We start from the raw sequence: 24,229 nt of genomic DNA, 5'->3' as shown, positions 1-24,229 counted from the left end.
GAAAAACTTTGAAGCACTGAAACAAAAACCTGATATCTGGTGTTGTCATCGTAGTATGCCATGCACAATTATGCACCGACCGCTAAAATCAGAACAACAAACTCGAATTTCGTCCGATCGGGCACCCATTAATTTACTAAGGGGCTGTCCGCATACCACGTGGACAGTTTAGGGAGAAGGGGGGTATGGTGAATGTCCACGGTTCATACAAATTTTAGAAAATTTATATGAGCAATTGTCCACGTTGAGGACGGGGTATCAAAAACTGACCAAAACCTGTCCACGTGGTATGTAGGCAGCCCCACTAGACCACGCGTACTGTCTACTAGCTGAACAGAAACACGATAAAACAGGCATTGGTTTAAGAAAATTATTTTGAGCTTTTTAGTGGAATGTCTTCACTTGTCATAAGACGAGTTTGTACAATCACATTGAATTCCACCACTTAATTGTATCTTGACAGATACGTATTTCGATCTCAACAGTAAGGCCGTCTTCAGTGTCTCGTACTTGACTCGACTCGACTCGAGTTGCGTCGCCCAACCGCAATTCACTGTTTTTGGATGTTTCTGCATACATTTCTGCATATAAACTTCCAACGAGTTTAGCACCGCCCAAACGTTAACCGATTTGGCTGATTTTTTTTCCAGAGCATCAGGGCATCAAATAGAACCGAATAAGAGGGCGGCCCATAAAAAAAATTGAAAAAAGTTTTTCCCATACTAATTTGAGCCACCCTACTCAGTATACATGCGCACGCTTTGAACTGCAATATTGGAGCAGTGATTGGAGTATTCGAGCCGCAAGTTTATGCAATGGTTATTGAGTTTTGCCTACACCCAACCAGCGACCCTACCAAAACCTGTATAAGAACTGGGCATATGCGAAATTGTTAGATTTTATACAAAAAACCCAGATTAATCAACCTAGCGGTGATGGCGCCTTTCTCGCGTAAAAAGGTAATAAATGTAGCCTTTACGCTTACACCTCGATGATGTACAAGAAAGGCAAAACAGTTACACCGTCTAATGTTATGATAGAAAATTTACACTAGTAGACGACAGATGGCGCTGCCAAAAGTTTCTCGAAATTCCTATGTTCGAATTTTGACTTTCGGACAATTTCATGGTACTACGAAACTGAACGAAGAGTATACTTACGCCTAAATGCGTGCAACACGAGCATCTTTATAGTACGATGAAACTCTTAATGGGAGCAAGCCACGGATAAACTTCATTAATATTCATAGATGCAAGGCATTTTTCATAACACATTATTGTTCTATGTGACTATGTCTCATCACTATTCTAATATTATCTATTTTTTGCAATTTGCAATTATTATGAAATTCAATAGTGATCAACAGCGTTTTAGTCTCTGTCGGATGCAACTTGTTGCAAGAAAATCGGTTAAGAGTTTCTATGTGAAAATTTGGCTAATGTTTTTTATGGCATTTTGTGCACACACACGCACACACATACACACACACACACGCACACACGGACAGACAGACATTTGTTCAGCTCATCGAGCTGAGTCGAATGGTATATAACACTATGGGTCTCCGGGACTTCTATCAAAAGTTCAAATTTGGAGTGAAATGATAGCCTTTCGGTACAACTTTGTTGTACGAGAAAGGCACAAATGTAAGGTCACAAACAAATATTGTTAGGAAGGCTTGCAAAATTAATTGTAAGGTCTCATACAATATTTTTAAAAGAATCTAGCATTTTCGCATATGCTCAGTTCTTATACATGTTTTGGTAGGTTCTTATACAGAACTGTTAGGAAATCTAACAATCACCAGTTGGATGTTCAACTATTTACCTGAAATGAAAAAATCAAATTATCAATCTGTTATTGTAGAATTTTAAAAAGTAATTACTATTTCTAAAACAAATGATTCTCATATTTCTAGGTGATTACATAAAATTAAGCAATTCTATTCATTAAGAGAACGCCCGAGGCTCTTGCTGTTAAATGACATACCAAACAGTCTATTACTTACGCGGTGCCTTTTATAGCTAGATAATATCTCGCCTGCATGATCATAATATTAGCCAGATGAACCTCTGGCATGTTGCTACCTAATCGTTTCGCTGAACTGCATCCCAGGTAGTTGTCCCTGTGCCTTTGATAAAATAATTAGCATTACAACTCGCTGACATTGATTGTATCCCTCAGTAACAAAATGAAGGTACTTTGTTTATAGAAGTATCATTTAGTTTCAACAGTCATCATGATCAGATGTGTACTGCTAGTAGTGAGTTTGTTGCAAATATCAAATTTGATATACGGAGCGAACATTTTGTGTCTAACTCCGATCCCCAGTCATAGTCATCACATATGGTAGGTGTGAAAGTGAAATGCTGTATATGACGGTTTGGATACAAAGCTTAAAAATTCAAACATCAACCATAGGAATCGAGCATGGATGGAAGCTTTAGCAGAAAGAGGACACAATTTAACCATAGTTTCAGCAGACGTGGAAGCTCATAGGAAAGAAAATATGACCTACATTCATTTGGAAAAAGCCTACGCATTTCTGGCCGAAGCTCTGGATTTAAATGAAATGGCAAACGATAATGCCTTTGGTGGTGTTCGCGGTCTCTACGCCTGGGGGACCGGAATGTGCAAAGGAGTGCTACATTCGCAGGGAATGAATACCATCATGCGCTACCCGAATGACTTTAGGGTTGATCTGGTAGTGGCCGACATAACCTTGGGACCATGTCTGTTTGGAATGTTGCAAAAGTTCGGAAATCCACCCGTAGTGGGGGTCACCGCGTACAACAATCCTTCCTACACCGTGGATTTCATCGGGGGTCATAAGCATTATGCGTATGTGCCGTATGTAATGCTCAACTACGACCATGATATGAACTTTTTCCAACGTTTGTACAACTACATCGTTTACCTTTATGATGACTAGTAAGTATCATGTGAACGTGAGTTTCTAATTAGTCAAATTGAATTCAGCAGTTTAAAGTAAGATTTTGTGTGAGTGTGCATATTTATGTTTCTCATTTTACTTAAATTCCAAAGAATGTTTTCCTAAGAGTTTTTTTTCGTACATTTTGTGGATGTTTCGCAAATTATTCAATGCTTTAGGGGTGGGATAGGATCTGTCGGAACGATACAAAGCATACATTGGAGAACATGAAAACCGAAAAGCACCAGCCAACTTTTCATATAATCCCTATCCAATTTTCTCGCAACAAGTTGCATTCGACGAAGTTTAAACTCTAGTTGATCACTAATCGGTCATTGCGTTAAAAAGTTATAAAGAAAATTGTGTTAAATCCATACAAGGTTGGTGCATTGCGGTATATGCAACATAGGTGATACGCCACACAATTCCGACCCCTAAAAGGTACTAATTTTTTGCGGCTACTTGCTGCCCCGGAAAAAATAACCTTGCCGAAGGAGAAATCCACGACAAATCGAATGGTGCTAAAAAATGGGAATTATTGGAACTGGTCGTTTTGCCCCATTTATTCCTAAAAGTCATGTTATTTCAATGACAGCTATAGTTTAAAATCGATAGTGGCTAACTATTTGTATGTTTACTGATGTTTATTCAGTAGAAATACGAATTGTATCTGTTCCAACGTTATATCATGACTGGAATTTGCCGTTTACCCCTAAAATCGTATTTTTTCTATGACAGTTACAATTTAAAATCGATTGTGGCTTATTATTTTATTTATATGTTTTCGGATGCTAATTTAGTAGAAAATACGAGATTTATCAACCGGCCTTGGACAATGACTGGAAGGGAGCGTTTTTCCCCATTTACCCTTGGAAGTAGTATTTTCTATAACAGCTACCATTTAAAATCGATTGCAATAATCCATTTCTATGTTTTCTGATGCTAATTTGAAAGAAAATACGCCTCACACCTCGGGAAAATTTTCCGCCAGGTTTTTGTCTCCGTGCATTTTGAATGGGACCCATATTTTGATTTTTCGTGTCCAAATCCTTTACATCGCATATGTAAAAACACATGGGGAAAAACCCGCAGACCAAAATCATATCGTCGCAAATATTGCCCTCCGCTCCTGTTCAAATCCACATCTATGAAAAAATCCTCATACCTTCCGTATCCTAACGAACCTATCAAATCTGTATTTGCTTCTCTAATTCTATTATGAACATATACGTCTAATAGCCTATTCAGATTACGCCATTCATTATATCGAAAGAAAATTGAATGTATGAAAATGCATGAGCATGAGCATTATAACCGCACAATTCGTAGTTGCTACTCCGTGATTGACTAGAACTTGCGAAATTGTACAGAGAACGCAATAAATGGGGCTTGGGATTAGCTACCCTTTTTCAATGTACACGTTTCGTGAGCTCAAATATTTAAAGTCAATAATGGCCACGTTCTTACGGTCATATAGGAAGGGAAGGATTGTTAGTCCGACTCTCGTTGCTACTAGAGACTAAGTATACCTCTGCATCTCCACGTTTGTCTTGGGATAAGATATCGGTTTTAGTTACAAAGGATAATTTATCATTCACTTCAGTAAGTGATGCGATGTATGGGATGGGAAATAAAACCAATTCGCTATCTCGCTACGAGAAAAATGCACGCCCGGTGGCATATAAAAACTGATGAGAGTCGCGTTTTGGACGACCGAACGTACGCGCAACACTCTGTATTTACTTGTCCGATAGCTACTGCAAACCATGGAAGATCGCACTTTGCCGAAGCAAAGCGCAATACAAGCGCCTGATTCACCGAATATCAAACAGATATTCTTTCTTCTGCTCGCGACGAATTCTACACGCACTGTACTTACTTGTTCGATGGCTACTGCAAACTATTGAAGATCGCGCTTGTTTCGACCATATGAGAAAGAAAATTGAATGTATGAACATTGGCATAAATTTACTTTTTATTGGCATTTCCATATCATTGTAGAAAACGCTTAACTTCACGCAAGAGTAATGCACTCATCTCATTAATTAAAATGGAAATAGTTAGACCATATCGATTTAAAATCGTAGCTATCGTAGAAAAAAATATTGTTAGGGGCAAATGAGCAAAACGGCCATTTGCAGTCATGATCCAAGGCCGGAATATGTAACAACCGTATTTTCTTTTAAATTAGCATTAGAAAACATGGAGATACCTACCCGCAATTGATTTTAAATCGTGTCTGTCATACAAAAATGGATTTTTTTTGGAAAATGGGGCAAAATAGCTACTTTTAGTAACAATCCAGAGCTGGAATATATATTATTTGTAGGATTGCGACTGGATCTGTTGCTAATAATGTTGATAATTTTAAATCATTGCCAACGTTTCGATCTGGAAGTTTGGATCATTATCAGGGCCTGTCATTTTATTGGCGATACGTTAATTAATTACATGTGTCTATTAGTGTATTACTGTGTAACATACTCGAAATTGATCAACCTGTCTAGAAAAGTGTTGGTCACACGATGGACTGTCAAATGGGGTGGGGTAAACTGCACTAGTCTCATTTGCTCCAGCACCATTAACAATATGATGGGTGGGTGGTGAAGAATATAAGGTTCACTACACAGTAAGTCACTTCGTTGCACGATTACCATGACCAGCTGTTGCCAGTTGCTGAACTATAATAACACTAGTTTATTTGTGGACGCAGTTGCGCCCGTGGCAAGTGTTTTTTTTTTCTCATACATTAAAAAAAATCAAAATTTTCAACGTCTGCTGTCTGTGATTTTTTTTTTCATCAAATGCTGTGTCTGGTTGTCACTGGTTTTGTTTTCCGCATCTGATAGTAAAAAAGAATTGAAGTATCAAATACTTAATTTTTTGTGAGAATTTCCCGGCGTGCTGCGTTTGGTTGGCTAGTCACCGGACAGACAAACAGTGCTATTATATATAGTATTCCTGTGAGGTGTTCGTGGTTTGAGGTGCTGATGGGTTTCAACAACGCATCAACAAACCATGATTATCATCACAACCCACATGAGATGACAACAACACAACCCACAAAAAACTTATTTGACCACCCCATCAACACCCTAAGCCACGAACATCTCATAGGAATATTATTATAGTTCAGCAACTGGCAACAGCTGGTCATGGTCAGGGTTTGAATCCAAAGGAGAATGAGAAAAAGTCTCACTTATCACGTCCGTACACACTCTCGATAAAGTAGCATACCGTGAGAGACGTTTTTCGGTAGGTGTTACGGGGGGCTATAACCCATGATAAATTTCTTTTAATAAGCCCCAAAATCGCGGGGGGCACCGTTTCTGATGATGCATTTCAACTTGTTTTACACAGCTGTGCGGAAAAAAAAATATGGTCCCAACCAGGATGCATTTATTAGGGGGTTCTCTGACTTGTCAATATCCCCAACTCAGCCATCTTGGATTTTTGTATGGAATTTATGCTCGTTTGTTTACGTTTTGCACTGAAAACGTAAGCCCCCCCCCCCCCCCGGCTGCTTATTCCTATCTTGAGCTTGAGCTTGAGCTTGATTGACTGCTCGTAGTTGCTACTCCATTATGACCAGATCAGCTGTTCTTGCACAGGGAACCAACAGATGTTTGCTTGGGACTAGCACACATCTTCAATGTACAAGTACTGGTGATCTCATTTGTTAGGACATACTGGCGCCTGCCACGTCAGAATGCAAGTCAATGTAAGGAAGGGGAGGAAATGATGATGCAATCACTCGCCCACTGCAAGCCGAATATACCTCTGCACTTGCCACGAGTTTATGCGGAATTTGTTGGAATTTCTGGGTTAGGTTGGAGAGGCAGAGGTCCGTCTTGGTTAACGAGCTGCCAATGTGATAGATAGGAGAAGGTAACTGATGGAATTTCTAATTGGATGTAGGAAACGAGCTCTATAAGTTCATTTCCAATTCTAGCAGATTACTGTTAGAATACTCAAATTCAAGGTATAGGAGTAGTAATGGAAACGGTATGGAAGTCCATTTCCAGTTCTAGCGATTGCTAGAATATGAGAAATAAAGAGAAAGATACAAAAGTAGGATAATGGAACGGACTTGGGATTGAATTCACGACCTCCTGCGTATGAGGCAGAAGCAGTAGCCATATGACTACCAAGCCCGCTTCGAAACAAGAGAGATCACGCACTGAACTGATTAATTTTATTACCGGCCGCGCAATGCAGAACACAATTTTTTTTTTTTTTTTTTTTTTTTTTTTTTGTGTCTTTATTAAGGAGACTTTCAGCCCGAGGCTGGCTCGTCTCCGACACAATATTTCGTCCGACCAAGCGATCGTTCTGCTGTCCGAAACAAGAGAGATCATGCACTGAACTGATTAATTTTATTACCGGCCGCGCAATGCAGAACACAATAATTCGGCCGACCACGCGATCGTTCTGCTGTCCGAAACATGAGAGATCACGCACTGAACTGATTAATTTTATTACCGGCCGCGCAATGCAGAACACAATAATTCGGCCGACCACGCGATCGTTCTGCTGTCCGAAACATGAGAGATCACGCACTGAACTCCCGCTGGTTATTCCCATCTACTGACGAAGTCGGATAACCTGTACATAAAAAAAATCTTGGTCCCAACATGAAATGAGCGAGAACGAAGCGTTTTATCAAACCCCCTCGATGGGGGCCGCCTATCCGAATCCGTTTTTTTCCAACATGTATACCATGATCGCATATTTGTAACATTTGCATTTTGTTAATCGTTTGTCAATCCTCCCCACAAATTCAATTATTTCCAGCTTACCACAGATAAACAAGATAGTGAAGTTGATTTGGAAAATGTATTGGAGGTAACCACTTTCCCTTCGATGGGACTCGAACCCATGACCCTACAGTACGCTAGACTGGTGCTTTAACCAACTAAGCTACGAAGGACCTCCGTCGGCCTTCGCAACCTAGCGGCTACTGAACGAGCTCGAGATTCCCAAATTGGACGCATAGTCAAATCACTCGCAATCCATTTCTCAAGCCAATACTTCCACATGTGTATTGTCCATTCCATTGTGTATTGATGGTCCCGCCACATACCCCTACAAGGGTTTGAGCTAGACGAGTTATCTTTAAGATAATTAATTGATATGCATTTTAATCGGATTTCAAAAAGAAAAACGATCCGATTTTTTATCACAGATATAAATTTGAATATTTTACATCACTATACAGCAAAAAATATAAATTTAAAAAAACTGATCTTTCCTAAACCGCAATCTTGCTAAAGCATCAGTAGTGATACATACAGCTCTATGAAAATGCAAAACTTGTGATACCTCTCGCACAGATTTCAAAAGTTTCACCAGGAATCGCGTATCAAGTCAATTTTCGCTCAACAACTTATATGTATCTATAGTATTCATGATTCTAGACAATACAGGCACCAACACTTGTGATACCGCTCCGTCGATATCAAAAGTTTCAGTTTAACCGCGAAACAATCTACTGGATAGCTATATCGAACATTCAAAACTCTTTCAGCAGTAACCATACAAAAGTCATTCACTCCTAATCATTCAAACAGATCAAAATGTGGCACACGAAAATTAAATTTGAAATAATTTATACCTGTATTTCGCGCGCGAGGCTCAAACTCTTGTAGACTACACAAAGAAAAGTTAAATTAATAATTACGTCAAGAAAGTAAAAAATCCATCATCATCATCGAGGCGATCGTTGTAGTCGTTAATGCCCCAAAAACAATAAATAAAATTAAAATAAAACACACAAAAGTATCCGTTGGGTAAAACTTCGTCAAAACTTAAATTAGTTAATGCTAAAAAATTGTCGAGTAGCTGTCTAAAATGCAGCTTTGACGTGTGAAATACATTGTCTCTTGAACTGTGCTTGAACTGTCAGTCTCCGTTATGGAGGCAGTTATCGAAGAATAAACAAGTTTTGTGACCCCATCTTGGTATATGTTTGGATTCCAAGTAGTTTTTGTTGTTGTCTTGAGCTCCAGGTAGTCTATGAAATAGAGTCAAGGTCGATGGATCAACCTCCTTAATGGAGGCAGTTATTTGAAAATAAACAAGTTGTGAGACCCCTTCCTGGTATATGTTTGTATTTTAAGTAGTTGTTTTCATTGTCGTGGGCTCCGTAATGAAGGCAAGGCAAAATACGTGAATGGAATCCGTATTTTTTTGTCGAAGAGACTTACAAACTTATTAACAGGTACTCATAAATGATTCATAATAAGCTACAGGCAGTGAAAGTTATCTCATGAAAATCTTTATTGTTTGCGGCAAATTGGGTAGAAAACGTAATAAAATCGGGTTAGGCAAAATCAGGGGTAGACAAAATCTGGGAGTGACAAAATCGGGTCAACCTCATCTGAGTGAATGTACGCATTCCTAGTACAGTAGCCGTTCGATAACTGCAAAATATTGACTTTTCAGTTATCGAATGCCGTTCGATAACTGCAACGCACTCTAGACGTCAAACGGTTGTCAATCGACGTCGGATGCAATAAAAGTGCATATGAATGTGCAGCGCAATGCAGCTGTCATTGAGTCTGACATCGGTTTGAAGTTTAGCGGTCCGATAACTGTAAAACTGTTGCAACTATCGAATTGCAGTTAAAAAGCATTGCAGTTAAATGGCTTGCAGTTATCGAACGTCTGCTGTAGTTTTTGTTTTTGCCATGGTACTAGGTAGTCTATGAACTCCATATAGGAATGATCTGCAGATCAACCCACGACCGGAAGGCTATTGGTATATGTTTGCATTTCAAGTAGTTCAAATTGTTGTCATTAGCTCTGGGCAGTTATTGAAGAATAAACAAGATGTGAAACCTCATCTTGATATATTAGCATTCCAAGTAGTTATTTTTGTCTTGTTGTTGTTGGTTCCAGGTAGTATACAAATTTCATTCATATCACTAATATGAAGTTGTCTATGCTTTGGAAATGCAAAATGTAAATAAATTGGAACGATACAACTTCACGCCGAGAACGTGAGGGAAAAAACGGGATAATATCGCAAAGATCATGCACCATATTAAAATTAGATGAGGGACACTCCTCACGGTATCCAAGTTTCAAAGTGCTCGCGTTTTCGGGGGCACACCAATCGATACGGAGGCGGCACAAGGAGTGACCTTAAAGACCCTCTAGATATTCGTGTAAGCCTAGAAGTCTTACTCCATAAATTTCAAGGATGACCATGAGCATATGCCATGAACGCATTTTATTCATGGACCCCAAAGGCATGTACCAAATTTAAAACAGGCTGATATATCTCCGGTGTAGATTCTAATGCCTTACTTCAGGGTTTTCTTGGATGACCATGAACATTTAAAATGGGTGCATTATATTCTACGTACCATAAAAGGCATGTATAACTATTCAAATAGGCCGAAAGAACTCTGGTTACGCGAGAAGTTCTTGAGGATTGTTCAAGTGTTCTCTTGGATACTCATGAACATATGCAATGAAAGCGGTATATTCTATGTACCACAAAGGGCATATGCCACTTTTGAAACAATCCGAAAGATATCTGGTTACGTGTGAAGATTCTGAGGCCTATTCTAGCATTTGCTTGGAAGACCATAAACATATGCAATGGACGTATTCTATTATATGTACCACAAAGGGCATGTAACACTTTTGAAAAAATCTGAAAGATCTTTGGTTACGCGTGTAGATCTTAAGGCCTTTTCCAGGGATTTCTTGGATGACCATGAACATATGCAATAAAAGCGTTCTATTCTATGTACCACAAAGGGCATGTACCAGTTTTGAAACAATCTAAAAGATCTCTGGTTACGCGTGTAGATCTTAAGGCCTTTTCCAGAATTTGCTTGGATGACCATCAACATATGCAATGAAAGCGCTCTTTTCTATGTACTACAAAATGCATGCACCACTTTTGAAACAATCGAAAAGATCTCTGGTTACGCGTGTAGACCTGAAGGCCTTTTCCAGGGTTTTCTTGGATGACCATGAACATATGCAATGAAGGCGCCAGAGAACTTATCCGAGAGATTTCTTCGAAAGCGCAGAACATATGTTGTGATCACATTTGATTTCAAGATGCGCAAAGAGCATGTACCACTTTTGAGACAAGTCCATAGACCCATGGTTACGAGTGTAGACCTTAAGGCCTTACTCCAGAGATTTCTTGGATGACTCGGTACATATACTGTGAACGCATTCTATGCTAAGTACCACAAAGAGCATGTACCGTATTTGAATTTGCATTATAGGCCTTTGGTTACGCGAGTAGATCTTTAGGCTTTACTCCAGAGATTTCTCGGATGACTAAGACCTCATTTCAGGGATTTTTGCATTACCCGAAGCATATACTGTGAACACCTTCAATTCTAAGAAGCGCAAAGAGCTTGTAGCATATTTGAAACTGGTGGAATGGCCTTTGGTTACGCGTGTAGACTCTTAAGCCTTACTTCAAAGATTTCTTGTATAACCATGGGCATAAGCTGAAAACCTTGACTATGGGCAAAAAGTATATGAGTTTCTGTTTCCAAAACTGTCAAAATTATATAAATCGGTTGAAAATTGTTGAAGATATGAGAATATCAATTTATGGGAACACGGGTACCCTGTCGGCCATCCACGTGTTTTTTTTTTGTTGGCCGCATAAGGGTTAATGGTGTCCTGCCGTAATCTGAAAAAGTGACGTATACGCTATTTTTCAAAAATGGTGTTAACGAGTACTACTAATCGAGCGGCTACAAAGCAAGAGCATGCTGAGGGTGGCTGGGTTCGATTCCCGGTGCCGGTCTAGGCAATTTTCGGTTTGGAAATTGCCTCGACTTCCCTGGGCATAAAAGTATCATCGTGTTAGCCTCATGATATACGAATGCGAAAATGGTAACTTGGCTTAGAAACCTCGCAGTTAATAACTGTGGAAGTGCTTAATGAACACTAAGCTGCGAGGCGGTAATGTCCCAGTGGGGGATGTAATGCCAATGAAGAAGAAGAAGCTATTTGTATTCGTCGATGACAATTATGATATTATGGCGAGTGGCATTAAGAGGATGAGAGCTAACCAGGTTCAGGATAGCCATCAACACATCGAGGGCAAGGCCACGATACGAAACAATTTTGAGCTTTATAATCGCTTAATAATCGCCACGAATTTGTATAGGAGGTGACGAAGTCGAGTTTATTGGAAATTGAACATACTTTAGACTCCATAAGAAACTTCGATCGAAAAGTCAACAATTTTATATCTTAATTTTGTTAGCTGATAGAGTAGAAGCTTAACTGCTTTCGCGACTGGACTCGACCAGTGAAGATAATAAGGACTGAGCTCTCTTGGGCTCCACCTATCATGGTGTTGTCCATTGTCCAGATCGGAGTATTGGCTACGAAGTTTTGGCCAAAATACTATTTTTATTACGCACGAGAAAGGCACACGTGGATTAATCAGGGTTTTTTGTAAGACAACATTTGGTCTCAATAATGTATATACGATGGACACGTTTTTTGTTTTGATCTTCAAGGTGACATTCCATCACACAATTGGTAAATGAAATAAAAAGAATTATGAAAGTTTATGAAACACTAACTAAATGTATCTTTTTCTCAGCTACCGTCATGGTGTTTTCCTGCCCAAAATAGAAAAGATGATGCGAGAATACCACAAATACGCCATTCCAAGTGCATCAGAGTTGGAGAAACGCGTTTCCTTACTGCTGGTCAACCATCACTACTCAGTTGATTTTGCGGAATCCGTTCCCCCTAACCATATTCCTGTGGGTGGACTACAGGTCCTCCAAGCAAAAGCTCTTCCTGCTGACATTAAATCTTTCGTTGAAGCCGGTTCCAATGGAGCAGTGTTGTTCTCGCTGGGGACGAACGTGATGAGCAGCGGCCTCGGTGATGAGCGGATTCAGATGTTCCTAGATGTATTCCGACAATTCCCTCAGTATAATTTCGTATGGAAATTCGAATCTGACCTTAAATTCGATTTACCGAAAAATGTTCTAATTAAAAAATTTCTGCCCCAAAATGACATTCTGGCCCATCGAAACATTAAAGCGTTTATAACGCATGGCGGAATGCTGAGCACGCATGAGGCAACGTGGCACGGAGTTCCCATGATAGGAATCCCGTTTATCTGTGATCAATACCGAGTGAGACCGATTTTTAGTATGTTTAAAAGCAGTTTCATGTCATTATTTATTTTCAGAATCTACACAAATCTGTTCAGGCAGGTGTGGCAGTCAAATTGAACCACAATTCACTAACGGCTGACAAGATTCGCAGTGCTCTGAAGGAAGTTCTTGGTAATCCAATCTATAGAGAGAACATGAGAGCTCGATCATCACTGTTTCGAGATCAACCCGAGCACCCCTTGAAACGTGCGATCTGGTGGATTGAGTGGGCCCTCCGTCACCCGAACTGCGACCGCATTCAATCACCATCCAAATGGATGAGTCTGTGGAAGAGCGATCTGTACGACGTGAAACTATTTTTGCTGTTTACTTTGATTATCTTGATCATGTGTGCGAAATCATTGCTGACAAACGTTTTATCTGTACGTTCAAAGCATACAAGCGATAACGATAAGAAGCAAAAATGAATAAATTGTTCGGAAAGACATAATGGATGACATGCAAGGTAGCAACTCTCATTTCACTAATGATCATTACCTACTACCTGCTTAACTGTATATGAGTGTTTTGGCGCCAATATTCTATGAGAGATACAGAAAACGAACCAACTTTGATTGAAAGCATGTGTCTCTGATGTGGGCTCCGCTTGAAGTACGCCACTTTATTCACAATTACAATTCATACGTGAAATGCAATCAACGATGACTGTATACACATAGATCGTTTGCATTGTAGGTAGTGGATTCCACTATCTTTAGTTGGAATGATTTTGCACATTATAATCAGTAGTTATTTGTGAGTACTGAAAAGCGTGACGTAAACTGTAATAAATAGTAAGCGCATCGCAACTTGAATTGTCATATTCGGATTGGACACGCGAATATATTTTAGGGCTGTCCATAAACCACGCAGACCTTCTACTCTTTATTATGAAGGTCTTCATCTTCAGCCCTTGGGTACATGGGTACACCAAGAGTCTACGTAGACTTTTATTTTTATTTTTTGGAACTACACAACACCTATAGGGGAACTGTTCCGTTTTCCATACATATATTCATCTCATCGGAAAACAAAGAAATACGGCATCAATCTCGTCGCTTTCTTTTGCTAACACGCGTGCTCACTAGTGAAAAAAATCATAAAAATAAGAACCACCTTTTCTTGGTTTATAACCCATTTTTTGTATCAAAATCGTAAGCGACTGTAGCCAAAAAATACATTTTCAGCCGTCAAACGAAAAAACTTAGTCGAAAGCTCTGTATTAAAAATAAAAAATGGCTCTTTCGGGCGCTCCTCAATTCTTTTTCTTTAGATACAAAAATATTTCCTTCTTATTGGCATCAGACTGATACATTGACTATCTTTAAGGATAGGGCTGACACTAATATTGTGCAGAAGAGTTTGTAAATTTTGATTATCGAGACGACCCAGCCTCGGGCTGAAAGTCTCGGTAATAAAGACTAAAAAAACTGTTATGAAAAATAATGGATTATTTTGATTATCATTTTTAAATCGTTGAATCGCTGTAAAAAATCGTTGTAAAAAATGGCAATTCTCAATTTTGAAAAAAAAAATCGTTCGGAAAAAATATTTTAAGCTTTTTTTAGTGGAATGTATTCAACCGTCTAGACGAGTTAAGTAACCACCATTTAATTCCACAAATTATTTCGATATCTTTGCAGATATGTATTTCGACCACACAGTTGTGGTCGAAATACTATCTGCAAAGACAATCGTTCGGTTATAAATTCAGTTGGTTGGTTGATTATAATGACTGATATGCAAGATTACCGTTATCGGGGTGACAATGGGTCTGACAAACTTGTTCAAAAAGGTATCTTATAATTTAGTTTTCTTATCATCATATACATTAAATCTATTCCACGAGTATTCTATGTGGTAAAAACAGTGACTCATTGTCACCCCCGACGACGATATTGATAAGTACTTCGAAACTACATGTTAAAACTTTCGAAGGTACATGTTTTCGGATGAAATTACTGTTTAATTGAAAGATTTGCTTAGGGGGCGCTTATTGACCATATCTCCTATACCAAAACAGTGAAAAAAAGGCTTCTGTTATGTCATCGTTTCACACAAAAAAAACTTACCCACCCACCAGACAATGCCAAAACCAATTTGCTTGAATATGAACTCGATGCAACTGCTCCTTTTTCATGTCACTATTTCACACAAACAATTCATCACACTTCCCGATTTGCCTTTTTCGTATACTAAGTATACGTAAAGGCTATATGATCGCTACAAAAACAAACTTTTTATAGAATACCCGGAGACCCATAGTGTTATATACCGATCGTCTCAGTTCGATGAATTGAGGCGATGACTGTGTTTTTTTTCTTCCTAAGCAATGCAATTTCTAAGCAATTCCTGCTCAACAGACATCCTGGGTTGGACGTCCAGGAAGTGCGGGATTTGGGACCACCTTCATCAGCAAACGAGGAAGGCAGGACTTCATCCCGACCCGCTAAACCGTTTGCATTGCCGCCAAGCCCATAGTCCCTTCGGTACAACCAGAAAGTACCCTCGAGGTTAGCTGCATGTCCTTGCAGCACCGAACATCGTGACTCGCTTTTTAGAAGAACACCATGGTATCGTGCCAGCGCAATGCCAGCTTTCTAGGTGGTCTTACCACGCCTTATGTCCTCGGAAGGTGGGAAGGGTCGACTTCGCGCCTGCTTCCCTCTGCACGGCTGGTACCAAGAATGATGATGCCGCGTGCACCCCAAATTGACCTCTCTGCGATAGGGCCTATTCGCCAACACACAGAGGGACTTGCCGACGCGGTGCCTACGCCTGCCCCAGCCTTCCGTCCTCGGGCTCGAAACCCGCCAGATTTACCGACGCCGCGAAAGCGACGATACCATGTTGTTCTTCGCGCGGCCACTTGTTCGATAAAAGAATCGAGTTCGACCACAGGGCACCGGTATGACCCATGAAGCCGACTCCGAACCCTTGGACCACCTCTTATTTGCGCCTGAACTAGCCATTCCTCGAGTCCACGCGCCACCTTCTGTGTGGCCCCGAGACGATTTGGACGATAGCCGATAAAACGGCGTTCCAGCCAACTTCCTCCGGACTAGATTGTCCGAGGTAGTGTCCAGACCACATGTGGCAAGCATGTGGTCACGCATTGTGCGAGAACGCGGGCACACGAACAACACGTGTTCTGCCGTTTCCTCTAAACCTGCGCACACCGGACACTCGGGCGAGGCCGAGTGTCCAAACCGGTGTAGGTACTGTCTGAAGCAACCATGGCCTGTAAGGACCTGGGTCAGGTGGAAAGTGATTTCCTCTTGACCCACGTACCTATCTCCGGTATCAACCTATGTGTCCATTTACCCTTAGTGGAACTGTCCCACGCACGCTGCCATTTGACCATTGAGGCCAACCTGACAGTCCTACGGATGCCTCTCGTGCCGCGCATTTCGAAGCACTCTCTGTCTTCACCGATAACGATGTCAATAGGCATCATATCGGCGATGACGCAAAGTGCATCGTGCGACACGGTACGGTACGCGCTCGCAACTCTTAGGCACATGAGCCTATACGTACTTTCTAACTTCGTTCTGTAGCAGTTAATACGCAGGGCCGTGCCTTAATACCTCAGTATGGACAAAGCGACAATAGCCAGAAGCTTGCGCTTGCTGGCATAAAGTGCAGAGCTATGGGACATCATCCAGGACAATGCCACTATAGCTGTGGAGGCACGCTTGCAGGCATAACTGACGTGGCTACCAAAGATGAGCTTATCGTCGATCATTACCCCCAAGAGTTTGATGGAGCGTTCAGAGATGACCGCGCAGTTGCCTGCCCTTATTACCGCTTGTTGCTCCGACTTTCGGTTGTTAACAACAACCACCTCAGTCTTGTGGTGAGCCAGTTCTAACTTCCTGGAACTCATCCACTCCTCCACAATTGCGATCGAGTGGGCTGCAGTCAACTCCACCTCTTCGAACGAATCGCCGTAGACTTCCAGCGTAATATCGTCAGCGAAGCCGACGATTGCCACGCCCACCGGGAACTTCAATCTCAAGACACCGTTGTACATGACGTTCCATAACACCGGACGCAGTATGGAACCTAGCGAAACCCCTGAGGATATGTCAACGCATTTCCGCCCCGCCTCCGTGTCGTATACCAGTACTTAATTCTGGAAGAAGCTTCCGAGAATCTTGTACAGGTACTCGGGAATTCCAAGACGGCACTATTGAATGCATTCCTCACGTCGAGAGTCACTACTGAAAAATAGCGAACTCCCCTCCGCGGATTTAGTTAAGAAGAGCATTTCTCGAGCACCTTCCCCGCCATATCAAGCAGGCATATTTGTCTATATGACGACGGATCCCCCGGTGGTTTTCCCGCCTTTGGCAATAGGGCCAAGCTCTGCCTTTTCCATGCTTCAGGGAAGACTCCCTTGTCCAGGCATCTCTGCATGACAGATCTGAACATCTCAGGAGCCTCAGCAATGGCCGCTTTGATGGCTAGGTTCGGAATACCATCCGATCCTGGCGCCTTACCTACACCAACGGGACTGTGCAATCCCCGCAAGTTCCGCCACAGTTACTCTTCCCCTTGTCGGCCACCCTGGCTCCTGGCAGCTCCATAAAGCGAGGCCAGGAACTTGGGTCACGACGTGGGAAGAGTCCCGCGATGATCTTCTCCAGCATCTCTGGAGACCGCTCTGTAGGGGCCATCGCCCCACGTGTCTTGGCCATTACGACCCTATAGGCGTCACCCCATGGATTCGCGATGGCACTTTGACACAGGCCCTAGAAACAGGCTTTTTTACTTGATCTAATCTTCAGAGCGGCTCTAGCAGCCACGAACGCCACCCATCGTTCAACACGCTCCTCTTCTGTGCGTGCTCGCGGCGCAGGTTCGCAATAACTTGAGTCTACCAGTAAGCCGGTGGCCTCCCATTCCTAGGGTGGATTTTCCTAGGCATGGTGGCATCACATGCACGCGAGAGTACTGTTACCAGCTGCTCACCGCTCAGACCGAGGGTATTGTGCTCGCGGCGGAGCGCTTCCTTAAACACCTCGTCGTCGAAGTACGATGTCTTCCACATACGAGAGCTAGGCCTCGCCCCTTCTTCCGTCCGCTGAATGCTGGTCGTATAGTCGATACTGTAGCGAACCGCCAGGTGGTCGCTGTGAGTGTAGCCATCAACTACCCTCCAGTTCGAACTACTCGTTTGGCAAGGGCTCCAGAAACTAACGTCGATAATCGACTCGGCCCCGTTCCAACTGTAGGTACTTTTGGTACCGACATTGGCCAAATCCACATCCAATATGGCCAGTGATTCCAGCAGGATCTGCTTTCCTATTCCACAGTCCAAACGTTGAAGTCCCCCGCTATCACCACTGGTCTACGCCCCATCAAGTTAGCCGTCAAACAATCCAGCATACGACCGAAATGCTCGATCGACCATTGAGTAGGCGCATAGCAGCTGCAGAAGAAGACCCCGTTGACTTTGGCAATGACGAAGCCCTCGTGTGTCGAAGATACCAACTCTTGGACTGGGTATTTCCCCGTTGTCCATATCGCCCCCATTTTAGACCCATCGGTGACCCAATTACCGTTCCTGGCGGGTACCCGGTAAGGATCCGCTATGATGGCGATATCCGTCTCCCATTCAGCAACTATCTGACGACGATATCCGTCCCCCATTCAGCAACTATCTGACACAGCAGTTGCTGGGCTGCATCACAGTGGTTCAGGTTTAGCTGCGTTACCTGCACTGTGATTTTACAGCACGCTCAAACGCCGGGCACTTCGAACCCCCCATGGGGTGCTTGCTGTTCGCAGCTTTGCTGGAACAAATCAAACAATTGGGAGGGTTCGTGCAGCATTGTGTCTTATGTCCGACCAATCCGCAGCGTCGGCAGATCTTGCTTCTGTCAGGGCCTTTGCAGTCCCATTGCTTGTGCCCCGGTTCCAGGCACTTGAAGCAAACTTCGAGTTGCTCGTATATGCCTATTAGATCAAGGGCACACCGACCATCCCACCTTGACGCTCCCTAACTTGACTACCTTGGAGGCGTCCGCTACAGATAGCCGAACCAATGCTACCTGCGTCCCTGCCGGACCATTCCGTAGCCGAACGGCGGCGGTGGGCGTCTCCACTTCACACTGTCGCCGCAGTGCCGTGACGAGCTCTTCGACTTCGGTGATCTCGTCCAGGTCTTTAACCCTTAGATTCACCGCCGTCGTGAGTGCCCTCACCTTGACCGTCTCATCAAAACAGCGCATTTAAAATATGTTTTTGAAATGGGGCAAAACGCCCGAATGGTGAGTGGAGAAAAATGACTCAATTGCATGTACAATAATTGTGAACGCATGGTTGTTTGTTTTGTCTTAACGTATTAAACGCAGCTTACAGACACAGACAATCTATCTCTGTACATAACGCCCTATATGACCATGAAGCATGGACGTTAAAAGATCCAGACTATTGAACTCACGTAGTGCTTGAGCGGAAAATACAGCGCTCAATACTTGACGGCGCACAGTGGCTAAAATCGTGTTTTGAGCGCGTTTAATTAATAGTATCTTTATTATGCAATTTAGCGTAATGATGTCTTCGAGACATTTTATCAATAAGTTCATGCGATTCTTTGGGGGTATTCAGTTTACTGATCAATCTCCCTAAAAGTGAGATGAAAAATTTATTTTTTCGACTTCACAACATATAAGGTTTGATTCTTCAAAAAGTTGTAGCAGAAGTTCTCCTGAAAAACTTTGTCGAAGACACCAAGTTCGTAATTCTGTTACTTTTGGAATTTTTTTACGTTTTATGCAGACAACCGATTAAAATGTCTTTTTTTATCATATCTTTTTCACTTTAATATCTACATTTTGTGCATGTTCTAGAAAGTTTTAGATAATATTAAAATACGCCGTTTCGTGGCTATTGTGACTTAAAAACTTTAAAAATAAAATGTTATAACAGTTTTATTGAATTTTTTAGTCATATTTGATATAACTGCAACTTGACAAGGTGCAAATTGTGGCAGTCAATCTCATACGCATAACAAAGTACAAGTAATGAACTTTAAAATAATACCTGAACTGTAGAGTTGTAAGCGAATGTAAGGAATGTTTCATCAAAAACCATTTCCTACTATGCAAGGTAGAAATCAATCACCCTTCAAAGAGTTGATGAACTAATGCACCATGCGTCTCCATGTGCTTGAATGCTTATACATCGAACATGCTCAAAACTTGTTCGCTAAAAATTCAATAAATCTCCAAAAGTATTGAAGTTCCGAACTTGGTGTATTCGACAAAGTTTTTCAGGAGAACTTCTGCTACAACTTTTATGAAGAATCCAACTTTATATGTTGTGAAGTGCAAAAAATATTTTTTTCATATCACTTTTAGGGGGATTGATCATAAGGATGAATACCTCTAAAGAAGCGCGTCGACTTACTGATAAAATGTCTCGAAGACGCCATAACGCTCAATCACACAATAAAGATATTATTAAATAAACGCGCTAAAAACACGATTTTAGCCACTGTGCGGCGTGGTGAAAAATGGTTTATGGCGTAGACGCATGAATCACGTGTATTAAAATGCAGAATTCAGCATGCAGATAAAATACGGCAGATTACAGTGGGCTGGACGTCATGTTTAGCAGATAATCTGGGAGAGGACATCGGCTCTGGCACTCGCTGGCTATGCGCAATCGAGGAAATCAGGGAGACTGGCGATAAACGGCCCAACAACGAACGACCTGGTACATGACATTACATTCGGTTTTGCTCCAGACAACGTATTGATCGAAAATCTTATCAATGTGGTAAAAGAATCACATATTGTAAAATTCAAGTGAAAATGAAGGGATTTTGCTCATTTTTCCATTGAGCTTGATACAGAAAAACTAATATTGTAATGATAACATTTGTTCAGAGATGTCCTACAAAAGATTATATTAGTGAATTTATGAGTGAGGCCGTTTTTCCCTGCGGATGCGTTTTGCCCTGTTCTTCCCTATATTTACCTTGCTTTCACGGGACCACATGGTCCGAAAACTGGATGTCTTTACTTTTTCTTTCAAATTTTTCAGGTGATTCGAAACTCAGAAAAAAATACAACGAACTTCCCAGTAAAAGTAACAAACGTGTAGAAAAAACTTTAGTTCGCTTTTTTTTTTCTTTAAAAGTTAAATCATCAGCCGAATCTTATAAACTTTACGAAATCGAACGAAAACGTGACAACGAATTTTAAAGCGCGCATGGCTTGCTGTGATATTCTCTTCGGAAGCTTTTGGGAACTTTCATAAAAAAAACTTAGTAATTTTCAAAAGAAATTCTTCGGAATCTCTTCAAAATTTGCACTTTTCTGGTAAATTTTCCGGAATGTCCGTGGGAAATTCTATATTTCCACGGGAAACTCTTAGGAATGTCTACGTCTTTTTCTTGGGGATTGCCAATGGAAATTTGTCGGAAATATCAAAGGAAAATCTTCTGAATCTCCAAAGAAAATTGTTAAAAATTATCACGGAAAACTTATCCTGATTTTCACAAGAAATTCACCGAACTTTCCAATGGAAATTCTGCAGAGTTTCCAAGAAAAGTTATTCGGAAAATGCATTGGCGTAACTAGTCTCGATGCCTAGGGGGGGCTATAGCCCCTTCATCTATTTTCTATATTTTGAACTTATTTTCCACCTTATTAAGTTCTTCTTCTTCTTCTTCTTATTGGCATTACATCCCCACACTAGGACAAATCCGCCTCGCAGCTTAGTGTTCATTAAGCACTTCCACAGTTATTAACTGCGAGATTTCTAAGCCAAGTTACCATTTTTGCATTCGTATATCATGAGGCTAACACGATGATACTTTTTTGCCCAGGGAAGTCGAGACAATTTCCAATCCGAGCGAATTGGTTGAGAGTTAGTGCCTGAATAATTAGCTAGACTTTTTGCGAACTTTTGCGCACATACACACACAAATATCACCTCAATTCGTTGAGCTGAGGCAATCGGTATATAACACTATAGGTCTCCGAGTCTCCTATGAAAAGTATGTTTTGAAGCGAACTTATAGCCTATACGTATATTTTGTATACGAGAAAGGCAAAAAAAAACTTCGAACGGAATTCTATTCTTTTAATAAAGTGATGTAGTTAAATGAAATAAATCCAAAATATTGAAACACAGCACGAATTATTGCAACAAGTGTTATGTCTATGAGTCTATGTTATTACATCAATTTCCAAGTCCTGGCTACGCTGATGATGATTTTTGATAAATATACATGGCAAAAAGTTCGCACTCAATATGAGCTGGTACTGATTGTAAGTGATAGACCAGTTCTCCGTAGACGCTCTTCGAGTGCGGTGCTCTGAATGTAATTTTACAATTGATAGTATAGCCAACGACAACCAAGTGAACATGAAGCTTATGACTTCACTTCTAATGATCGTCTCTTTAACGGTCGTGATGCAAACCGTTCGAAGTGCCAATATTCTTTGCATTATGACCGTTCCGAGCCCGAGCCATCACATTTGGTAAGACGGTTGAAGCTGACCTCTACGTCAATCATAATTTAAATGAACTATTTCGCTACAGGGACCGTGTTTGGATGGAGGCACTAGTGGAGCGGGGACACAATCTAACTTCCATCACAATGGACAGTGACAACTCGAAACAAAATCTTACGTACATCCATATGGAGTATGTATATCCAGCATTGTTCGAAGATCAAGGAGTTGATTACGTACAAATGTCGAAAGAATCTGCCTTCAAAACAGTATTTAATTTTCTAGATTTTTATACGAGCATATGTGATGGTAGGTCAGATGTAGGACGTCACATAAACAACGTGTAAATTCTGTAAAAAGTTTCCTCTTGTTTTAGGTATTTTCAAATCCAAAGGCATGGAAGAGATTATGGCGTATCCAGATAAGTTCAAATTTGATCTGGTAATTTATGACTTCGGATGCGGACCGTGCCTGTTGCCTCTGATGCACAAGTTTAATTATCCACCACTGTTGTCTATCACGGCGTTCAACAACCCTCCCTTCTCGGTAGATATCGTCGGAGGGCACAAGCACTTTGCATACACTCCTTACTTTGCGCTCAACTACGATACAAGGATGAATTTTTGGCAGCGAGCGTATAATGCGTTGCTGTGTTTACTAAGCTCGGCGTAAGTAGCATCACCATTATAAAATATAAATACGATTGGTAAACTTGATAATAAGTTCGTTATTTTAAGCTCATGTACATATCATGTACACAGATTCACCTGAGCCTATGAGGTTGGTGTCTTGGCTTTCCATAAATGCCGTATCACGGCTAAACAAACTAATATGGGTTTTTATCTTATCTGTAAAAACTAACGATTGGTAGCGTGCCGTTACATGGAAGATCGTGGCAAACACTTCATGATAAGTTTCTTTGAAGTTGCTCCAAGCCTCTGCGGACTTGGTGCTGATGATTTTTCAGCTCGAATGATAAAGCTGTATAAATATACCAATGTGCTTTTGTGGTTGCGATAAATCGGGACAATTTATAACCAGGGAATTCCCTAGACCAGACTGGGACTCAAATCCAGTCACTTTCTGAATATGCTTTGTAGCCATGTGTATTGCTGCTATTTGCGTAAGGTACGCAACACTTCTCTGTAGAAGACATCGCATTGGTCTTTCTCGAGCATTATTGTCTGTTTTCGGTAGCGTTTTGTAGAACTCTGCTCGATTACAGAAATAAGTACACAATATACGAACTCATGAACAACCTAGATTTTCATTCACTGTCTTTTTAAGCCTTTTGTAGCCTGTTCAGATTACAAGCTTTATTGCTTGATAGATAGCGTCCTCATGACATAGTTCACAGACCTAGTTTTCACTGTAAATAAAATATATGAATGAAGCGTCACATATTCTTAAGATACTCTTTATCAAGTTATATTAAGCTGATATATGCATTTGCTATATCCTCAGAGCTTCAAATCGCTTTTGGTTTTTTATTTTAATCATAATGTTCAAAATCTCAGAACAATTTGCAGGATTCATATCATTGGCTTACAATTATCACATTCTGCAATTCTCTCACCCTCAAAGTACCGTGGTCCGTGATTACAAAGATCTAGTTTGAGCCAGAACAGAACGTTACGGGATTGTCATGCTGACGAATA

The 24,229-nt window shown here is 41.1% G+C and overlaps 1 protein-coding gene across 1 annotated transcript in view; it reads left to right on the top strand.

Moving 5' to 3' along the window:
- Positions 1–2,200: 2,200 nt before the first annotated feature.
- Positions 2,201–24,229, top strand: part of LOC134215581 (uncharacterized) — a 34,528-nt gene continuing 12,499 nt past the window's right edge. Inside the window, exons 1-7 of the mRNA XM_062694736.1 lie at positions 2,201–2,349; positions 2,422–2,931; positions 12,531–13,077; positions 13,134–13,523; positions 22,402–22,598; positions 22,660–22,880; positions 22,948–23,239. Of these exons, the coding sequence (XP_062550720.1) occupies positions 2,240–2,349; positions 2,422–2,931; positions 12,531–13,077; positions 13,134–13,523; positions 22,402–22,598; positions 22,660–22,880; positions 22,948–23,239 (2,267 nt within the window). The 5' untranslated portion in view covers positions 2,201–2,239. The remainder of the gene's footprint in view (positions 2,350–2,421; positions 2,932–12,530; positions 13,078–13,133; positions 13,524–22,401; positions 22,599–22,659; positions 22,881–22,947; positions 23,240–24,229) is intronic.

The sequence above is a fragment of the Armigeres subalbatus genome, chromosome 2 (genome assembly GCF_024139115.2).
Source record: "Armigeres subalbatus isolate Guangzhou_Male chromosome 2, GZ_Asu_2, whole genome shotgun sequence".
NCBI lineage: Eukaryota > Metazoa > Arthropoda > Insecta > Diptera > Culicidae > Armigeres > Armigeres subalbatus.
The sequence above is the reverse complement of the archived record's forward strand: the minus strand, read 5'-3'. Positions and strand labels throughout refer to the sequence as shown.